Raw genomic sequence first — 20,468 nt, 5'->3', positions numbered from 1 at the left:
ACTATGTGAGTGTAGCCACTTGCATTCTGTGTCTCCTAGGGCAAGAGACTTGAAACCTGAAGATCTGCTACCTGCAGCCTCATTTTCTGTGATAACATTGCTCAGCCAAGCTTGAGAGGACAACATGACAGATTGCTTCCATATCTATTTTTCAAGTCTTTGCAAGTGATAACACAATGACACAGAGCGAACAATTACCATTTGGAGCACAAATCCAGGAAATGTTTCGCAGATGCACTAAAAGTGAAAACAGGTGTAATCAGGAGTCAAGGAGAATTGCTATCAAAAGTCCATATCACTGTCAAGAATGGTGAAGTCTCTATGTCAGAATCCAGATAATGAAGTACTTAAGGGAAGAACGCGTCTCCACTACATGCATGCTCTGCCTATAACAGGTGATGGTCCGAACCATAGGTGTTGCTAGTCTCATATTTTGAGGATTTGAGTTCTGTCTTGAGTGTTTAGGCATTCAGCTGAGTATGAGGTAAATGTGCCCTCCTGTAACTTGGTCTGGATTCTTAGAGGTGGAATGTAGGGGCTCTACCTCTTTAGAGACCTGTTGCAAGCTTTTGTTTTAATCAGATGATAATGGAGTTCTTGATGATGGAATAGTCTTTATCCCTTGGGAAATTTTGTAGGTTTGAAAGTGGATGGAAGGCAGGGGCGACAACTGAAATGAGTGATATATGTTTTCTTTTAAGTGTTTGGAAAACCTGGATATGCATGCATAAGTAGCCCCTAGAGAGCTATAAGATTAGAATCCAGCATTTACATAGCAAGTCATAAGATATGCTACTGACCTTCGTGACATTACAAGAGTCATTTTCACACAGATAGCATTTTTAATGATCTGTAATGCATTAGTCATTGATGTCTTTGCCTTGCATCATGCGTTCAGATCCTAATGTCCACTTTACTTTCCACTGTACTTGAGCTACAGTCAAGTTACAAGGAAAAAAATCTGTTCTTTATTACTGTATTGTTTTGTCTCTGACCCTTTTGTAATACAGTTTTGTTTTGGAGAAGTCTTTCTGTATCCCTGTAAAGTCTTTCATGCCAATGCACATCACTATGGATCATAAGAACCTGAGGGGAATAAGTGCCCTTATGTTGCATGGGACGGCACCCTCACATTATAATTCTTCATTCTTTTTGTACATACAGGGTGTTGAGGTTTATTCTCTTTCACTCTGGCATGACAGAATGCAGCACATGCCCTTGTCTGTCTCTCCAGAGAGTGAGTTAATGTTGGTAATAGAATGGGTGAGTTTACTAAGTACAGGAGGTAACATAATTATATGGCTTTAAGAGATCTATTTCTAACCTAATTCAATAACTTGTTAAGTTTATGAGTGATTCATAGGCAGAGGTTGCTATTGTTGCAGAAAGGCTTGTGTAAATTGAGCATGGCTGGTTATGTGGCTGATTTTGGCTGAACCTGGTAATATTATGTTCTCTGTATCTTCAAAATTTGTATTTAGAAGAAATGAGGGGAGTTTTTGAGGACTGTCATTATCCGGTGTGTCTGCATGACTTGCTTTAGGGATGGAGTGCTTTCCTTCACTTTAGCCTCTGCCAGTGAGAGCAATGCATGATCTAGTGTTCATACTACAGGAAGAGGTGCTCAGGGGCCAAACTTGTATTCCTGATTCCATCATGGATTATGGCAGTTTTCTTGCATATGAGATGGGGCTTCCCGAGGGAGGAAAAATAAAATAAAATCAAGAGCCAGGGAATGAGTAGGCACTTTTGAAAATGTTGGCCTCAATATGTCAATTTATGTATTTCTAAATTGGGGGATTGTAAGTCTTTCACAGTACTCCATAAAGGCTCTGTGAGGGTTTGCAAAGTATTTTGCAGATGGTAGCATGGAAAGTTGCACTGCAATGCCAGGAACAACATCTTCATTTCCGACCACACCTCTGGAGCATTCATACATTTGGTGACAGTCCCATGTGACAGCAGTCCATTAAGAGACTATCATAGGTCTGATTTCCCCAGATGTATCGTTTTCCTCTTCCCCAGAAATTTTATCTGGAAGAAAAGAATAATTTTTTTATTTATCCCAGATACCCCCAGAATATGTCAGAGCTGGTGTCAGTGTGGCACTTGTTGGCATATGCCCTATGCGATGTTCATGCCCAGAGCACTGTTTTACAGGATGGCTTACCGTCAGGCTCGGGAGTATACGAAGGAAGAGCTAGACTCTTCAGTGGAGTTCATGGCAAGTCCTCAGTCCACCTTATCATAAAACCATGATTACAATAAATTGTGTGTGCAGGTTTTACAGATTATTATGAATGCATCAACCATAATTACAAAGAGTTAGAAATCTTACAGAAAAAAGAAGAAATGTTTCATTAACCAATATCTGAAAGGAAACCCAGCTTCTTCCCTTTGTTTACCAGTAATATGTAATTTTAATAAGTTGCCTGCCCTATCACAGTTTGACTTACCAACCTTGTTTGACATGCTGCGGCTGTCCCTTGCACTTGGAGGTTGAATGTACTACATAGAGCATGTAACTAATGAGATGTGGTTTTGTTCATCCTTTCAGTTAATTCTGTGTGTTCTTTTTTCCCCTCCCTTTGTGCTGCACGGCTGATTACCACCCTAGGACCTTGCAATGGGACACAGACCCCTCAGTGCTGCAGCTCCAGTCTGACTCTGAACTTGGGTATATGTCAGCTCTTTTTGTTATTTGTTTATCATTTCTTTGCAAGAATTATGTTGAAAATGCTTCCCAGTTGAACTGGTTTTATGTGATTTTCATTTGCTTTGTTGACTCAAAAAGTCCATAAATTAAGTTTCCTTTTTTTAGTTTCATCAGTAAGAAGCTTCAGCTTCAGCAAAGCCATCTTTGTGGAAAAACCCAACATTTAAGGAAGCTCATGAAAAGATAAGCTGCTATTTATGTTGCCTGAAACACAAATAACTATTTCATTACAGATGAAATGTTATTATTGTGGCACTTTTATGTGCATGTACAGTTACAGTGGTCTTATTTGTACCTGTTGATTCAGAATTTTCTCTCTGAATCATTTGCAAGGTACTTTTTCCCCTCCTTCCTGTCTGCCATAGGTCTGCTGTTTCCACATGCAGTAACAATTTCCCCTTTTTCCTTAGGAGCTGTATATGTGCTTATAATTGTGCATTAAATATGATCATAGTCCAAAAGTAATTGCCATCTTAGTTGAGTTCAGGCCAATCAAGCATTTTTTAAATTGTACTAGAGCTACAATTAATATTTTCTACTTTGGGATAGAACTTTGCTACCCCAAGTATCTGAAAAAAAATCAGTTAATTTAAATAATTTAGAAATGCCTACCTGCAGAGATATTTAGGACAAACCATTCCTCTAAAAAGGATAGGTAGCATTCCCTCAAGTTCTTCAGAACTTGAATCATAGGCAAACCCAAATCTCCATGTTGAAGAAATTGCTCTACCTGTCAACTTACGGGCTTGCCTGTTTGAGTCTCCAGGCAAGCATCTTATGCTTTTACTAGTTCATGTGAAATTGATTCACTGTTCTATAAGAAAAACAACAATTTCCATTTAATTAGTGATTGACAGTGTTCCCAGCTGCAGATCGGGATGTTAGGGCCATTCACCAGGAAAGATCAGAAGGGGTGGAAAGTATCCAGAGAGCTTTCTAAAGAAGGTTTCTCCACATCCAAAACTGCTAGGAATGTTTGTGATTTCCACCTGAGCATGGCTTCAAATAGATCCAGCTTCTGCAACTTTACCTGAGCTATACCAAAAAAGGTAGAGTTTTTTTGAGCTGTTTTAATGTACAGAAACCTTACGGAAATCTCAGCTGTCCTTTCCCAGAAGTTTGGATTAAAAGATGAGCACTCCCAGGAGCAAGGTTCCTCAAACATCTGTGCAAGGCAGGTTCCTTTATTTGACTTGTGAAAAGATAACACTGTATAGCCACAAGACTTCAATCTGAGTGGTCAGTGCAGAGAGAGAAAAGAAGCATGCCAAAGAGTAAATCCACAGGTATACTCCATAATGGAAGTCCTGCCCCTTTTGAAAGAAAATTGTCGTCAAAACCAGTGGAGAGATAGAGTGAGGACCAAACTTTCCTCTGATGTCATGTGACTAGATTTTAAAAAAACCCATACCAATGGAAAAGAAATGCTGCAGTCAGCAATTAAATGATGCGTGTAACAAAACACTTCTAGCAGATACATCTTTCTTCTGACACCTACAGACAGAGGAATCAATTTTAATGCATGGACTTTAGTTACTGTCCTCCTACTGGCATCCCATAGGCAGTTTTGAAAGGAATCCTTCAAAGCTTATGTGGTCTCTAAGATGAATAGTCACCAAACTGTAAATTATAAGAATTATGAGCACCTCTGATGAAAAATGGGGATGCGAAAGCAATAGACAGTTTAGTCCTGTCCTAAAAAGAACGGGAGACCAGAACTTTACAGTCCATATTTGGTAGAGTCCAGATACTGAAAGGATGCTCCAGTTGTCCTCCAGTGCTTGAGGGCTGGGCCAACTTTCAGTTATGTAAAAAACATTACAGGTTGTTTAACAGGGGCAAAAAAGAATTAAGAGACCACATTCCTTCAGAGGAAGAGAGACCTCCCTGTCTTCACCAATAATTACCAGGATATGGGCGACACTAGCCATTTGTACAGGTATCAGCAATTCCAAACTAGAAATGTCTTAGGTGAAAAAAATCCACACTTTCTGTCAGCACAGTGCTCTGGGATGTAGCTCACTTCTTGTTTAGCAGTCTACAAAGAGGCTAACCCAATTAGCAGTTAAATCCAGCTCTCCATTAGGATCGATGTTCCCCATCCTCAAGCAGTTGAGGAGATACGGAGTGACCTCATGTGAAACTGTTGTTAGAATTAGGTGAGGTTCTAATTAGGCCCAGATTAGGCACATAATTACTTAGAGATTAGACTTAACCAAGACCACAGTCAAGAAACTCTTTCAATGCAGAAGGCTTAAGAATCTCACTAAATGGAACCAGTAGCCTGGCGTAGCAGAGGACTGGTTACATAGGAAAGTCTACCTGACCAAGCAGACAACAGAGATTTCACATCTGATGCTGAAGGAGGGAAAAGCACGTGAGGTTTTTTTGTTATGAGATATATTTATTAAAGTTTGAATTCACACAAACTCTCAGTTAAAGCAGCTACAAAAATGTTACACTACTAAAACTTTTGTTAGCTGAAGTATATCACAAGCTGTGGTTTTTCTGCCCCCACGTAGGATTTCAGACAGTTGTAGCTTTTGTTCGTATTGGCAAAGTCGCAGATGGCTGTAAGGAGGGAGACTTGTTAATTTTTCCTCTTTGAAAAGCAGACAGACTCAAAGCTGTATTTCTGCTCTAGTGGTTTGTTACGCGATATGGCTGATTCATACCGATTACCTGCTGAATCTAATTGCGTTCAGCTTAATAACAACTCAGCCAGTAAGATAGATTGGAAAAATATATAGCTGATGTAGCATTAACCAGCTGAAGAGTTCAGTAGGTGTCATCCGATGATGACAATTTCCTTTTGAGACTCCCATTTCCTTTCAGATCAATCTTAATTGAATACTTAAACCTTTGTAAATGAATTAGATCAAAAAGCCTTTGACCTCTGTTCTTCTGACAATCTGGAAAACAGAGAGGATATGGATAATATGTATGAATTTTCTGCTTGTCCAAATTGCTCTCTCTAATGACATGGCAGTTCAGAAACCTCATGTCCATTAATTTATTTCCCATAAATGTATAAGTGTGCTTGCACTTATTTAGTTGATTTTTTTTTTTTATTATGCTCATATCCTTTTCTCTGCTGAAAGCTGGCATTTTTTCCAGTAAAATATTTGCAAGTAAATGTTTATTCTTCCTTCCCTAAAGACAGTCAAATAATATTCAGGAAATAAATTGATTTTTTTCCCCCCACTGTTGAGTGAACTATGTATGACCATAAGTGTTCATGTTCAGCTGTCTCTCTTCTTTCTCACTTACCTGCTTACAGTTAGTTGGCTTTACTGATTTATTTCATATGGTTTATGTAAAATTAGGGAAGTAGTAGAAAAAGAAGGCTATACTTGCCCTGTTCCAGCTGTCTCAGAGCTCCCGTTCTTAATCATAAACCTACATCAATTCCACTACTAATGACTCCTGTGGAAGGGACAATCTCCTTTGTTATGGAAATTACCCACCTTGCCAATTAAAGGCTCTGTTATTGCTCTCAGGTGAACATCTGACAGTCCTAATCCAGCCTGCTTTACATCCAGTGTGCCATTTCCACTATTGTGTAGCTCAGGCTGAGGATTAACTCCTTTGAGCAGGCAGAATGCTGTAGTAATGGTGGTGTGAAAGAGAATTTTGTTGCATGTTATGAGGGGCACAAGCAGGTCACTTCTCTCTCTCATTTACAGTCCCTCTCAGCCGCACGATCTAGAAGTTCAGTAACTGGACTTTATTACGGCAAATGGTTCCCAGGTTACTTTTCTTCACTGCAAATAGGTACTTCTCATGAATAGTGTATTGTGTTTCATCGTAGCAAACACCAAAGTGGGTTTTTTTATCCTATTCATAAAAGCAAACACTCTTGTTCCTGCTGCTGATTTATATTTAGCATGACTAACCTTTTGATGTCATGTATTCCATCTTAGACGCAGACTGCACAAACTAGGGGTATCAAAGATTACCCAGGTTGATTTCTTACCTCGGGAGGTGGTATCATACTCCAAGGAGACGCAGACACCCCTTGCCACACATCAATCTGAAGGTAAGATTTTACTTTTTTTTTTTTCAAAAAACATTTTCATAGAAAATAAGTATTTGAATAAGAGTTAAAGAATGTAAGAAAAATAATAGTAAATCATCATATAGCTACTTATCACATATTTTCTGCAAGCCAGGTATTGTTTATGTGATTAATGGCTGTTCTGGTGAGAATAATTAGAATAATGACTTTAAATTCAGGTGGAACCAAACTACTTCTGCCTTACAATGGGTTATGCTTAGATAGCAGTTAAATGAGAACATATTTTCAAATAAATCATTATGAATATAATTAAAATAATGCTTTATTCCATTTTTCTTGCTTTCTCAATAAAAGTTACTCATTCCATGCTTTGTAAAGAGGCAGTGATGAAGAGTTGCCCTCAGATATTTGGTCAGAGTAATTGTGTCCCCCTCCAGTAGTAGGTGACTCTTAGGAGAAGTTACACTTTCGCTCCATGTGCTGAAAAAGGAGGCTTACGTGTTTTGATGTGGACAGTCCTGCTTTCTCTCTGCTGACAGATATTATCGCTACTCATGGAGCTGTTTGTTAGCTGTTTGGCTTTCCTGTTGATAAGTGAATGTATGGACTAGTTAGTAGGGGAATGCTGATCTATCTGTTCCTTACACTACACATTTGCCAGTGTTGTACTGCAAAGGCCTGATTGCGGGTCAATTGAAACCATTTAAACTGCATGTAAAACTGTACATTAGCCTGATGTAATTTACATCCTATTACAAAGCAGATAGAAGAATTAAAACTGAAGACAATCTTGACTGTAATTTTTGCTGTTAACAATTAAGGATCAAGAAAAGTTCAACAATTGGGTGCTTTCCTGGAGCATATAGTGTAGAACTTCACCAGCTTCCATGTATTAGAAGAAGATTCAAGTAGGTTCCAAAAGGTGTCCGAGTAAATCCATCTAAATATAAGTTACTGTCAGAAAAGATACAGTGATAAGCATAGCCAGCTTTCTTTCTGCAACTGGGTTACCAGGTCTGCCTTTAAGAAACCAGAAATGAAAACTGCTGAGCTGGATACTCAGATTCTACTTTCCCAGACCACAAGTTTACCCTGTTGCCTGAAATAGTGCCTTCAAGCATAGACAACCCTGTTGCTTCTTAAGCAGCATGTCCTGACAGCTTTGCCTTCTCAGAGGGAGAGGCTGCCTTGGAAGCCTCCCTAGTTCAATCCAGCTCACCTCTCCTCATCTCTCTGAGGGCTGCTGAAGCCTCAAGAAGATGGGGTTTGCCCCTAAGGCCTTGCCTTCCTGGCTTGAGACCAGTAGGTTCTCAACCCTGGGGCATCGTCATGGAGTCGTCATTAGATAAGATGGAGAGGATGCTCTTCCTCCCTGACACAGGGCCTTTATCCAATGCAAGAGCCTATGGATATGGGGAGTTGAAGACATGGCTTTGATGTGTTTACCTCTCTCAGGCCTGCAATTCCAGCACTCATTAGTTGACATGCCTTTCTGAACAGGCCAACCTCTCTTGAGGAACCAACTTCTTCCAATAAGTTCTTCTTACTTCTTCCTAAGGAGCTCTTCAGCTATTACAAAATCCTTTTCTTGGATGGAAAAAAGGACAACTTCCAACCCTTCAAGGTAAAAAAAACCCAAACAAACAACAACAAAAAAAACCCCACCCCAACATTGTGCTGCTGTGGAGCCTGGCAGTCAGAACAGCAAGCACAGGGGGCAATGTGGCTTTTCTTGGTTCTCCCAACACAGAAGAAGCTCTTGCTCCTCACTTGTACGAAAGAAGATAAATGCAAACATAAAAAGTGATGGAATTTCAACTGCCTAGGCAAAACCTGTGATGGGAAGGGTCAAATGGTGATAAGTGCTTTTGGTGACTGGATTTATTATCTTTCATATGCTCTGTGTCATCACAGTCAAGGAAAAAACATCAACAAAAGTGAAGTTTTAATATTTAAACACAGAGAAAATAATACCCGATCACTTCCCTCAGATGTGTGGGGGAAGAGAAAGTTTAACTTAAATTTCCTTTCTAATCTGCTGCTAGGGAATTCTCTGTGCATAACTTGGACATCAATATGGCTCTGCATCAGTAAAGGAGAGTCAGGAAAGTCTGGTTATTCCATTGAAATGGTATTTAATAGGAAACTCTCAAGGGGGTAAATAAGCTCTGTGATTTTGGTCTCCCAGGTCTGATGGAAATGACTTCTCAGGTTTTCAGTCTCCCAAGCCTCTTTATGAACGCTGAGTCCTTCATACTGTCACTCTAAACGTGAATTCCTTGGGAGAGCAGTTTGGAGGAGAAGTCTCCATGCTGTTCCTATGCATTCATGTGATAAAATATAGCCATTATCTCTTCAAGATAAATTGTTCAGCCATTACTATGGTCATGTGCTCAATTATTCAGTATCTGAAGCCTTAGAGTTTGAGAAAAGAAAAAACAGAAACTCCTTATTTACGTAGATGAGTCTGACTTCAGCTTTCAGAATTCCGTTTCTCACTGCCTGCCTTGCACACTGGAAATGTCAAAATGCGGAATTTTAGGATGAGATTGTCAAACACTTGCTTCTGGTTTGGAAGACAACTAATGTAGGGTACAGCTGAATGGAAAGATCTTTCCTGTACAATTAAGCCACCGAAAGAGGACTTTGAGTCTGTTCAAAGTTCTACAGCTTTTTTGAAGGGTCAGCATCAGTTTTTCTGCACATTCCTTCTCTAGAAAGAAAGAAACTCTGAGGTACCTTAGACCTCCTGTTGTTCTGGAGCTCAGTGGATGTAGGCCTTTTTGGTAATGGCTATTCCCCACCAAACCTTATAAAACTGCTAAAGGAAAGCTTCATTGTGGTAAGCACATCTGGCCAGATAGCCAGATGCTATGAGCACCAAAGGCTGAGCTTGTCAGCTGCTAATTTTAGAAGAAATAATGTGGCATCATTCTTCATTGTATAAAAACAGATTAACTCCTCTTTTCAGAGCAGGTAATTTGCTTTATTTCAGAGGAATAATGACATGACATTTCCCCCACCCACTCTATTATTTAGGGAGATGTGTATATGCATCATTCAACCCTTTGATCACAAATACCTAATTCTTTTGCCTTATTTAGGTCACAGTAAGTTTCAGCCTTTTCTTTTGCTCCTTGTAGGATGACTTAAAAAACCACCCAGATCTTGGCTCTGGAGCCTGAGAAAAAAAAGTGCTCTTTATGTTTCCCCTCCTCCTTCTGTAATTGGACTTGAATTTAGGTATTCATAGGCATTAAGAGACATTTCACTTGTGCTGCTTTTTCCATTCTGGAGTTAATTAAGACCTAGACTATGCCAAATGTTTTCTGAGAGGTCTCTGGGACACATTCTTTCACTGTGCGGAGACTCTCATGTTGCCCTGGAATGGCAGCCCCGTGTAGCCTTCAATGGTTGGACCCTCCAAAGCACTGCAGAACTGCCTGTTGCTGAAGGCACACCTAGGAGAAAGCAGCAACAGAAAAGCCGTGGCCTGACCTCTGCCCAGGATGAATCCCTCACTGCCATATAGCAGTAGAAGGAACTCTGTATGTCTACCTGCAAGCTACCTTTTCAGATAGCAAAACAGCCTGCACATTCAAGCTCTGCTGGGTGCCCACCTCAGCTTCAGCTTATTGTTCTCCTTCTCTCTAATGAGCCAGGAGGTAAAATCTCAGTGAGGAGAACATCACACTGTTCCTGCACTGAAAAGGGAGATACTCCTCTGATCTGACTCCCCTCAAAAACAGACGGGCAGCAAGAAGGTGAAGGTCTGTGAGCTCTCTAGCTTTGCTGGCCAGTGTCATGAATGTTGTTATTCCTCTTTTGCAAAGTAGAAACTACTTCTTCATCAATAAAAAGAGATGTTCTTACTTTTCTGCCTTGCCAGACTGTAACTGCAAACAAGTTAGTTTGAAATACGTTTCTGAAAAAGTAGATCTCTTATAGACGGGAGGAAGATCTGACTTTCTAGAACAATGGAAGTCCTATGTACTTCACCTGTTTATGATCTTCAACAGATGGTTGTTCATGTGGGCAAAACAAATGTGTTACCATACTCACCTCCTGAGCAGGATAACCTCATCCTACGTCACAAATGTTTGCCCAGCTCTGGCAAAGAACACAGTTCAGGCCCATGGTCCATCTGTTTATCTCCCGTATTCAAATAATGACGATATTTTGCCTATTAGGGAAAGTGGAAAAATAAACTCCCTACTCCATTTGGAAGTAGACAGGAATGAAATGGCAAAACGGAGGTGCAACTCCAGACGCTAGGTTGCATTTTGCGTCTCTCTGACACTAATTATCTGAACTAATGTGCCTGAAAGTTATCCTTTTTAAAGCACTGAGGGAGGAGAGGGGAATTCTGCTTGCAGTCTAAGGCTCATGAGACTAAGACACATGAGTTTAGGTATCTGTGTGTGATACCAGACGTAACTGCTGTAGGGTGAACCAAAACTCTCTCTAGGCATAATGACTGTATTGACTAGTTCTTCACTGACTAGCTTGATAGCAGAGTGCTTCATGCAGGCATATTAATGTAGGTTTCTCATTATTGAGTAAACTATGTGTGACTCAAAGTGTCATACACTGACACCGTGTAAGGGCTGTGTCCTACTTGGTAACCAGATGAGGAGTTATCTGCGACTAGGACTACCAAGCCCCAATGCTGTGACAAGAAGTCAGACCTCTGGGAGTTCCATGATAAAATCCATAAAGTTATTTTTACTTTGATTGTTAGGGACTGAGATTTCCAGGTTTAATCACTGTGGAGCTCTGGCTCTGTCTGTCCCGTAAGATAATGTGCATCAGACCTCCAGTGCAGAAAATTCTGTACCAGGCCTGCTGTGCCTTCCCGTGTATGAGTGTAGCTCAGCTCTAGCTTTGTGAATGCATGCTTGGCTTAAAAAAAGCCAGTTCCAAAACTAAGCAAGATCAGACTTGAGCTTTCCAATGCCCAATCTGTCTAGAGCTCATGGATCAGAAGCTGGGGGTTAAGTTAAAGAGCTTACTGTGGCTTTTCCCTTCCAGAGAATCTTAGAGCTCAGCTCCAGTCTGAAGAGGACAGGCCTGGACACAAGAATAGCTTTGAACCCATCATTTAATGGCGAATGCAGATGCACATTTGTGCATCAGCATGCATGCAGCATATGTACCAGGATACATGAAAATACATGTGATAGAAAGGCATTGGACGTAACTGGGGGAAAGCAGAGGCCCTCTGTTGTAAACAAAAAGTGGTGTCAGAAAGCAGAGCAGAACCAAGATAGAAGTCACTACTAAAAAGAGGAGACGACCTAAAGATGAATCAGTGATAAAGCAGAAGTTCTATTTTTAAAGAGACATGGCCTTAGTATTAGTACTAACGGACACTAATTTCGTAAGAAATATTATGGTCTATCCTAGGCAGTATCATGTGCCACTGAGTGTTTTTAGTTAGCTATAAAAATCTAGTTTGCCTTTTCTTCTCAAACCTCAGTCCATCAGAGTCATACTGTGGATCTCAATAGCTGGCATAAACAACCTAATTCAAGACCGCTTTGTTTGATTAAATCAACAAAGCTTATTTTGTACTGTTGTACCAGACTGTACAAGATTGGATGAGACTAGAACGAAGCGGAGCAAAGATTTGAGGCATTGAACTGTGTAACAGTCTTTCAATAATTCCCCTTTATGCCTGCACAACTGCATCCTCTTTTCGAAATAACAAGATTTCAAAGGTGGATTTTTAATGTTTTTAAAATTTTTTTTAATTTAAATTGGGCATAAAAATCTTTCACAGGCATTCAGGCAGCTCCCTCTGGTGGTGAAGCGATGAAGCGACACGTCGTGCCGAAGGGATGCTGGAGGTGAGGGAGGGATGCTGGTGTGACCAGCAGAAATATACTCGCCTCATCTTTTTCTGAGGAAGAATTATACTTCATAGAAGATGTTTGAGTTGTATGACTGAAAAGCTGTGTGAGTGTAAGTGCTGGAGAAAGAAGTGCGAGAAGAGACCAAGCTATTATATAAAAAGGTGTGTGGAGGGAGATATTATGTAGAAATGTAAAAAAGAAGCCTTAAAAATTAAGTTGTTATGACAAAAATCCAGGGGGATAATACACGAGTGAAATCAGCTGCAATCCTTTGTTCTTGAAGTAAATCAGTAAAGTACGGTTTGTTAAAATACATTTTCTCCAAGACAGACACATCAGGCAGGTACCAGGTTTGGTAAGTCTGTGTTCCACACCTAGCAAGGTACAGACATGAGGTGTATACAGCTAAAGGCTTTCTTCTACCAGCCAATTCATGATAAATTTATGTAGTATAGAATTAGGATAAGGGCTTAGCTTTTGAAAATGTGTTTCTGTGTTTTTAGTTGTGCAGTATAATGTATTTGATGCTGACAAAGGTTTCTTCTGGGAGGAAGAACGAAGAGGTTGTGGCCTGTGGTCATGCACGATTTGGTGTTTGGGAGCAGGAGTAGACGAGAAATGTCTAATTTCCTTAAATATGTAGCACACATGGTCTAAAATAGGATTTTTGTGACACAGTCCCCCTCTGTTTCTAAAAGGTGGCCTGTTACATCGACAGTCTACTGGTATACTTATCAGTGATCCTTGCTGCAGTATTTGCTCCCATTCCCTGTCTCTCCTCCCATGTCCTCTCTAAAGACTTCTAGAGAAGGGGTTTTCTTATATTCAAGATGGTTTTCAGATAGTTTTCAGCAGAGAGCCCTCTTAATGCTAAACTGTTTTGAACAGGCATATCTGAGAATTTATTAAGCATCAGTAATTCTCTGGGAATTATACACTAAGAACTGATTTAACAGAGAGAAGATTGGATCTGGTCTCACACAGTAGGAGGTCTGAGGAAGGAAAACTCTTTAGGGATCTTAGACTTTGTCCTGGATCCTTTCATTACATGAAAGACAGAGTAATTTGACTCATTGCCGCTCCTCCACAATCTTAACAAAATCCTGGAAAGGTCTTCTGAAAACTAGGCCCACATGCATGGGAGTTTGCTGCTCCAAAGTGGCTCAGGCCCTCTCAGACCCTGGTCTCCCTTGCACAAGGTACCTCTGCATCAAACGCGAGCCCAGGAAACACATCTAATAATTCTCTACAAGGCTGGAAGGAGAACAACAGGCTTGTCATGGCTGGGCCTAGAAACAAAACAGAAAGGTTAACTGCCTTTCTCAGTGAAACAAGGAACCAGTTTTGAGGCTGTGGCTGCCTTGGAGAGGGCTGTGCAGCTGTCATTCTGTGTATGGAAGGAATACTGCTTCAGAGCCTCTGCAGACAGCATGGAGAAGGACCATGCTCTGCCTCCCCTCCTTGCAGATCCTGCTTGAACCTAACGGATGATCCTTGCTCTATGCTTTTGAGCAAGTGGATCGCATCTTCCACCCAAGAGATGGGAGGCTACTCTATCCTAGAATAAAACAAAAAATACGGTAGTCAGCTCCTTTGTGCAGAATCCAACCTGCTCCTTTAGTTGCAGTGGGAAATAAGTAATTGAATGAGATCCTGGTACATCTGGTGTCACTTGGTGGAAAACAAGAGCTCTGATGTTAGCAGCCTTGACCTCAAACTCCTTTAACTAGCTGCAAGTCATCTCACAGTGCCTTTGACCCATCTTTGTGTCCTGACATCTGAAATAGCAGTGATCCATGAATTCAGAGAGGAGCTCTGTAACACCTGTATGCAAATTGAATCCTTTGTTGGCTGGAAATGAAAACCTTCCTCTAAGTCCTTCCTCTCTGGAAAATATCCTGGCCATATTTTACACATGAAAAACTGCCGTATTGAGCTGATCTGTTATGTGTTCCCCTCAAGCAACCAAATAGTTCTAAACTTATTTGCAAATACATGACTATATGTTACAACTGAGCTTTAACATGAGAACAGAAGGAAACTATCCCACTAATGAACAGCACCATGATTTCCCTAGTCAACAGTCAGTGAAAAGACAGTGACCAATTTTTCTCTATTTGCTATTTTCACATGTTCCTAGTTCTCACTTTACCATATGTACCATTTCAGTAGTATTTGAATATCCTTTGAATTAACAATATGTTGTACATATTACAATGCTCAAATTGGAAGTTATAGACATGAAAATGTAAAAAGGGGGAAAGTTGGGTGCTTCCCAGTGCTTCCAACAGAACAACAAAGACACAGCTTTTTGTCTTCTGCAGAAACAAAGTATGCTTTTTCCTACCATCCCTGTAATTCCTTCTTTAGCCTAATGGATGATGCCTATTCAGTATATACAAGAAAACTAATACCCAGCACCTTCTATTGCATGTTTAGTAACCTTTGGCAAACTTTGGCTTTGTAACATGGACCAATCTCCACTGGTATTAAAGACAAGATTAAGAAAAATGTGCATCGCAGAAGTAGCATTATTAATCCTCAGTGCTCTAATTAGCACTTAATCTTTCTAATCCTGTAAGTAGATACAAAATCAGTGCCGAAATAGACACAGGCCATAATGTGGAAAGCCCTTCATTAGTAGTGTTAAAAAGATGTACAGAAAAAAACCCCACTGCTCTGTTACTTCACACTTCTCAATTTGTTTCTTGGCACTTGTGACACAAAGAAAGGAAAAAGATTCACATGCCAAAATCCCCTCCTCTGTTTTAACCCACGCTACTAATATACTGGGTCAAAAATGATGCAGCTGAAAATTCTCCTGTTCATCACCTCTCTATCTTCAATTCTATAGCTGAGCCACAGCTTAAGAAGCTGGCCAATTGTGCCCCTCTGTAGTCTCCTTTAATTGGCTCATTTCCATAGGAGAGCCCAGCTGCCTTGGATAGAGGAGTGTCAGCTGCTTGCCCTCAGACTAACTGGAGAGGGAGCCAAGTGGCTGGGTTGAGTAGAATGAGGAGGGTTCGCCACACACCACATTATCGATCACCTTGAAGATGAATGGGGATGAACCCCAAGCTGGGTCTTTGTTCACCGAGTGTGTCTTCACAGCCTGACCCGAGCACCTGGGCAGAGCCCTCCAATGGCAACCCTGGCCCCCCCTTCTCCCTCCTCAGAGCTGCTCCCAAGGTTGTGTAAAGCCATGCTATATTTATTATAATGATGAATTGTAGATCTCATCTGAAGTACTTGAGAATCCCTCCTTCAAAATCGGTAGTAGCTGGATCTTTTCCAGAGAATCCTTTTACTCACTGACACACACTCTCAAGAGTTACTGTGAAAACTGAAGAAAGGATCTGGATGAAGAAACTTTTCATGAAATGGATATGTCAGTGCAGTAAAAGTCTCAGCATGAATTCCCACTGGCCACTATTAATAGAAGATGGAATTCTCTTTTGCTACAATACAATAGACTGTCTGCACAAATAATGTCACTTTTCAACCAGGCCCATCTATCTTATTTTAAATAAACTTAGCATAAATTCACTCTGAGCCACAATTAATTTAGATGTATGTCCTAGCTGTAAAACTCCAAACTAGTCCTTGCTCTTCCTGCAAGTTAATGTGCACAGGAAGTGAGAACATAATCATTATTTTTCCAAAATGTGTTGCACTCGAGCCATGAAGTTTCACACTTATTTTAAGTCTGTAATTGCATGTTGTTGCTGTGGATACTCCTCTTTTTTTTTTCCTCACCCCGCTTGCCTTGTAAAGTTAGCCACATCAGAGCTCAAAATGGGTCCAGCGCTTCTAAGTTTGGCACAAGCAGATGCCTGCACTTACGAATAGTCCCACTGGTCTAAGTAGCAGCTGCTGATCTTTGAGGACTCTTTCAGGTCTCACTCCTTGGTTTGGAGCTGACTTTTCTGAAGGTCCGGCCCCAACTGTGGAGCTGGAGAATTCTTGAAATTTTAGCCCTTAATCATGGTTGTTTCATATTTCATTTCTTGTCATCTCCATCCAGATGTTCAGGTCTCACCCTCTCCTAGGCACCAGTTACTCAGCAATGATATGCTCAAAACAACCACTCCTGCTATGAAACACAGAAAGCACTGAAGATTTTGCCTGTGACTCCGTGAAGAACTCTCTATGTGCTGATGCTGCATCACAGATAATGTGCAGGTTGAAAACGCAGCTCAAACCAGCCTTCCAGAGTGGAGTCTCAAAATTGCCTTGCCCTGTTGTTTTCACAAATGAGAACTGGAGGGCACATACATTGTGGTGGGATGACTTTGGTTGCCCATCCAGCCCCTCTCTCACTCCCCCTTCCTGAACAGGATGGGGAAGAAAATAAGATGATAAAGCTCATGGGTTGAAATAAGGACAGGGAGATTACTTACAGTTACTATCATGGGCAAAACAGACTCAGCTTAGGGAAAATTAATTTCATTTATTGCCAATTAAAAAAGATTTGGATGGTGAGAAACAATGACAAAATTGAAATAACACCTTTCCCCCTGTTCCTTATTCCTGGACTCAACTTCACTCCTGCATTCCCAGCTCCCCTACTTCCCTTCCGCTCCAAGTGGCATAGGGGGGATGGTGATGGGGGGGGTCATGGTCAGACCATAAAAGCTCCCCTCTGCTGCTCCTTCCTCCTCATACTTTTCCCCTGCTCCAGTGTGGGTCCTCCCCATGGGCTGCAGTCCTTCAGGATAAACCTGCTCCAGCATGGGCTCTCCACAAGCCACAGTTCCTTCAGGAAATATCAACGTGCTCCAGGGTGGAGTGCTTCATGGGCTGCAGTGTGGATATCTGCTCTGGTATGGTCCTCTTTGTGGGCTGCAGGGAAGTACCTGCTCTACTGTGGTCTCTCCACTGGCTCTGGGGTAATCTTTGCTCTGGGGTAATCTCTTTGCTGCTTCTCTCACCTTGGTGCTCATAGGGCTGTTTCTCACACTTTTTCTCCTCACTCCTCTCTTTACCACGTGGTGTTTTACCCTTTCTTCAATATGTTTTCCAAGAGGCACCAGCAGCATGGCTGCTGGCCTGAGCTGTGTCCTGTGGAGGGTCTGCTATGGAACTGACTGTGTCTGGCATGGCGCAGCCCCTGGTCTCTTCTCACAGAGGCCACCCCTGCAGCACCCCCCTGCTACCAAAACCTTGCCACCTACACCCCACACATACACGTATTTAGAAAAATTTGTAGCTTAGTAGCCAAAATTCAGTTGTTTCTTGTATGGCACGCCTGGGATCAAGTCGTTGCTTTGCCTAATAGCGAATGCTTTAACCAGTAACGTGTTGGGTGATCTGGGATAAGTTATTTGTTGGACCAGGCACCAGAAGCATAGCATTTGATATTCTAGCTGCAGGTTCTTTATTGTCATGATACAGGACTGATCTGTCTCTGGATATCTAGAGCAGCAATCCTGTCTTGCCTTGGTATTCATGGATCTGAGACAGCAGTTAAAAGTTACTGGCTAATTTGGGTCCCTCTTGTGTTTTGTCACGATAGAAAATTTGGTGGTAGATTTCTTGCTTTGGAGGAGATCCATTGTTGAGGATGCTGAGAAGTGGTAGATGCTTGCCTAGACCAGAGGTAGGAGCTTGTTTCCAGTCAGGTCAACTACACAGTCTATATATTTTTGGTGGTAATCCCAGAGAATGGTCCATGCTGCCTGTGCCAAATGGAATGAATTGGCTCATCTCACCTCCCGTGTTAAAACCTCAGAACCTCTAGGAGCAGTCGGTTGTACCCATATTTCTTCTTGTCAGGCTCACAGTATACTGCAATAGCTATCCCATCATCTTACGTGATGAGACAGCACAAACTCTTCTTGCATACATTTCACAAACTTCTTACCTATGAGCATGACACATGCTGGGATTCACCTGGGGGGATGATTGAGGCTGAGAAACCTGAACCCAACACAGCCTTGTGAGGCAGGATATGGTCTGTAGCCTAGACTGTGCTTCAGTCTGTGCCCAAGTTTCCAGCCTAATGGAACTACTTGATTTGGTCCAGATGTGAACTGGGTGTGATATAACATGCTTACAGTTTGGACTGATCAGGAATAAGGATGTTGTCTTGTTTGCATTTTACTCTTCGCTGGTTTGGGTAATGTGGAAAGCTTGGATTCAGGGCTGTGGATTTCCAAAGAGGCAGGATTCCTAGGAGTTAGGCACTGAAGCCTTTGCTTACATTTTAAGGATGTAAGACTTGCTAAGTAAGTTAAGATACAATAAATTTACATCTGCGTCTCAGTTATGCAGTCCTGAAAAGGTGTCCAGTGAACAAAGTGAGCTTCCATTTTCAAGAAGGCCTTGGACAGAGTTACCGTTGAGTGTGAGGCATGAGTGCACCGCTGATACTGTGTGCCTGGGAGACATCTGTCCTGTGATTCCCAGGTTATAACGGTATGGAGGCAGAGAGTGAACAGGAGATTAATCTGGTCTCCCTTTTCTCCTTTTGTCTCTCTAGTCAATGGACTGAACTATGTTTAAAAGTTATAGAAATATTTATATAGTTATTAAGTATTTACCTATAGGTATATTCATAGATACAATGTTTAGATAACATCTATCTATATTACATCTATAGATATATCGGTACAGATACTTGTAGATACATATACCAAGCTGACCACTACAAGATCTCACCACCTGGCAGGTGATAGCCTTGGGGGCAGAGCAATGGAGTGAATGTCAGGACTCTGATCTTTGTTATAATCTGCACGTGCAATTCAGATCAAATCACAAACTGAGTTACAGTCACTGCAGAGACATAGGTATATCTTTTCATTTACCCATAGTGGAGACTACTAACAGTTTAAACATGAACTAAGTGAACTCAGAGCAGCCAAATTTACTAGGATTTTTAGCTGTCACAGAGCTAGCTGATCTAGCAGCATGACCGATGCTAGTACCCAAGCTAACTAGTTACATCCTTGTTGAGATACTTCAACATTTCAGTGTAATCACATGAGAAAGCTCTACCTAGAGGGGCCTGGCCTATTTCTGTAGACTTTCTATGGTCAAAAGAGTGAAACAGACTCTTCCAGAAGGCAGTTTACCCTACCTATTGTATTTATCATAACACTGAAAGAATTACCTTCTATTTGTGCCTTTCTTCATTGCCTACAGGACTTAGCAAATACATTTCAATTATAAGCTTCATTTTTAGATGGTTGAGGTTAGGTGAGATAATTCCTGCCATTTTGTGATGGGAATATGGGCAAATGCATTATGCAATGCTTTTCTGTCAACCCCTGAAACAGTTCTGGGAGTATTATTATTGCTATTTCTTTTCTTCAGCTCCTTCACCTCTTAGCTATTCTCCTTTGAAGTTGTTTGTTGTGCTTGTGTGAAAGCAAAGTGAAAAAGCAGGCACCTTATTTTCCTCTGAAACCTATGTAATTGAGGACAGCACTTCTACAGCTGATATTTAAAGGCAATAGGACAGAGAAAAAAATAGAAAAATGACTTTACTATTTTGTTTCTTCAATTAAATAGTGTTTTCATACTAGTCAGTATACTGTATTGTGTAGACTCAATAACACACTTTACGTGCTAACATTGATTTTGATCCACCAAGCTAATTTTTCTATTGTATAGTTGCTCCAGTGCTTGTTTCTGTCACATTTTGCTCAAGGCATATGTCTTACAGTAAAGGTAGAACTACAGCCTGTTGAATTCCTTGCCGCAAAGAGCACGGAGCAAAATTTATAGCACCATGACTATGAAATGGAGAAAACCACAAGCCTGTTTGCTGAGATGTAGGGTGGAGAATATACACTTTTGTCTGCTCTTTCCCCACTTTCAACCGTGTTACGTAGGTTGTGGGACTGTTCATCTGACGTGTGATATTTCTTGTATCAGA

At 41.1% G+C, this 20,468-nt stretch overlaps 1 protein-coding gene across 6 annotated transcripts in view; it reads left to right on the top strand.

Annotated features, from left to right (window-relative positions):
• DYNC1I1 (dynein cytoplasmic 1 intermediate chain 1) overlaps window positions 1-20,468 on the top strand; it is a 193,093-nt gene that overhangs the window by 37,307 nt on the left and 135,318 nt on the right. For 3 of the 6 annotated variants that reach the window (XM_075746142.1, XM_075746144.1, XM_075746141.1), the window contains exons 5-6: window positions 2,618-2,677; window positions 6,640-6,755. In XM_075746142.1, the coding sequence (XP_075602257.1) occupies window positions 2,618-2,677; window positions 6,640-6,755 (176 nt within the window). The remainder of the gene's footprint in view (window positions 1-2,617; window positions 2,678-6,639; window positions 6,756-20,468) is intronic. The other 3 variants (XM_075746146.1, XM_075746145.1, XM_075746143.1) reach the window with 1 other exon arrangement.

Source organism: Balearica regulorum, chromosome 2 (genome assembly GCF_011004875.1).
Source record: "Balearica regulorum gibbericeps isolate bBalReg1 chromosome 2, bBalReg1.pri, whole genome shotgun sequence".
Classification (NCBI taxonomy): Eukaryota; Metazoa; Chordata; class Aves; order Gruiformes; family Gruidae; genus Balearica; species Balearica regulorum.
Note: the sequence above shows the minus strand (reverse complement) of the source record. Positions and strands in the feature narration are given on the sequence as shown.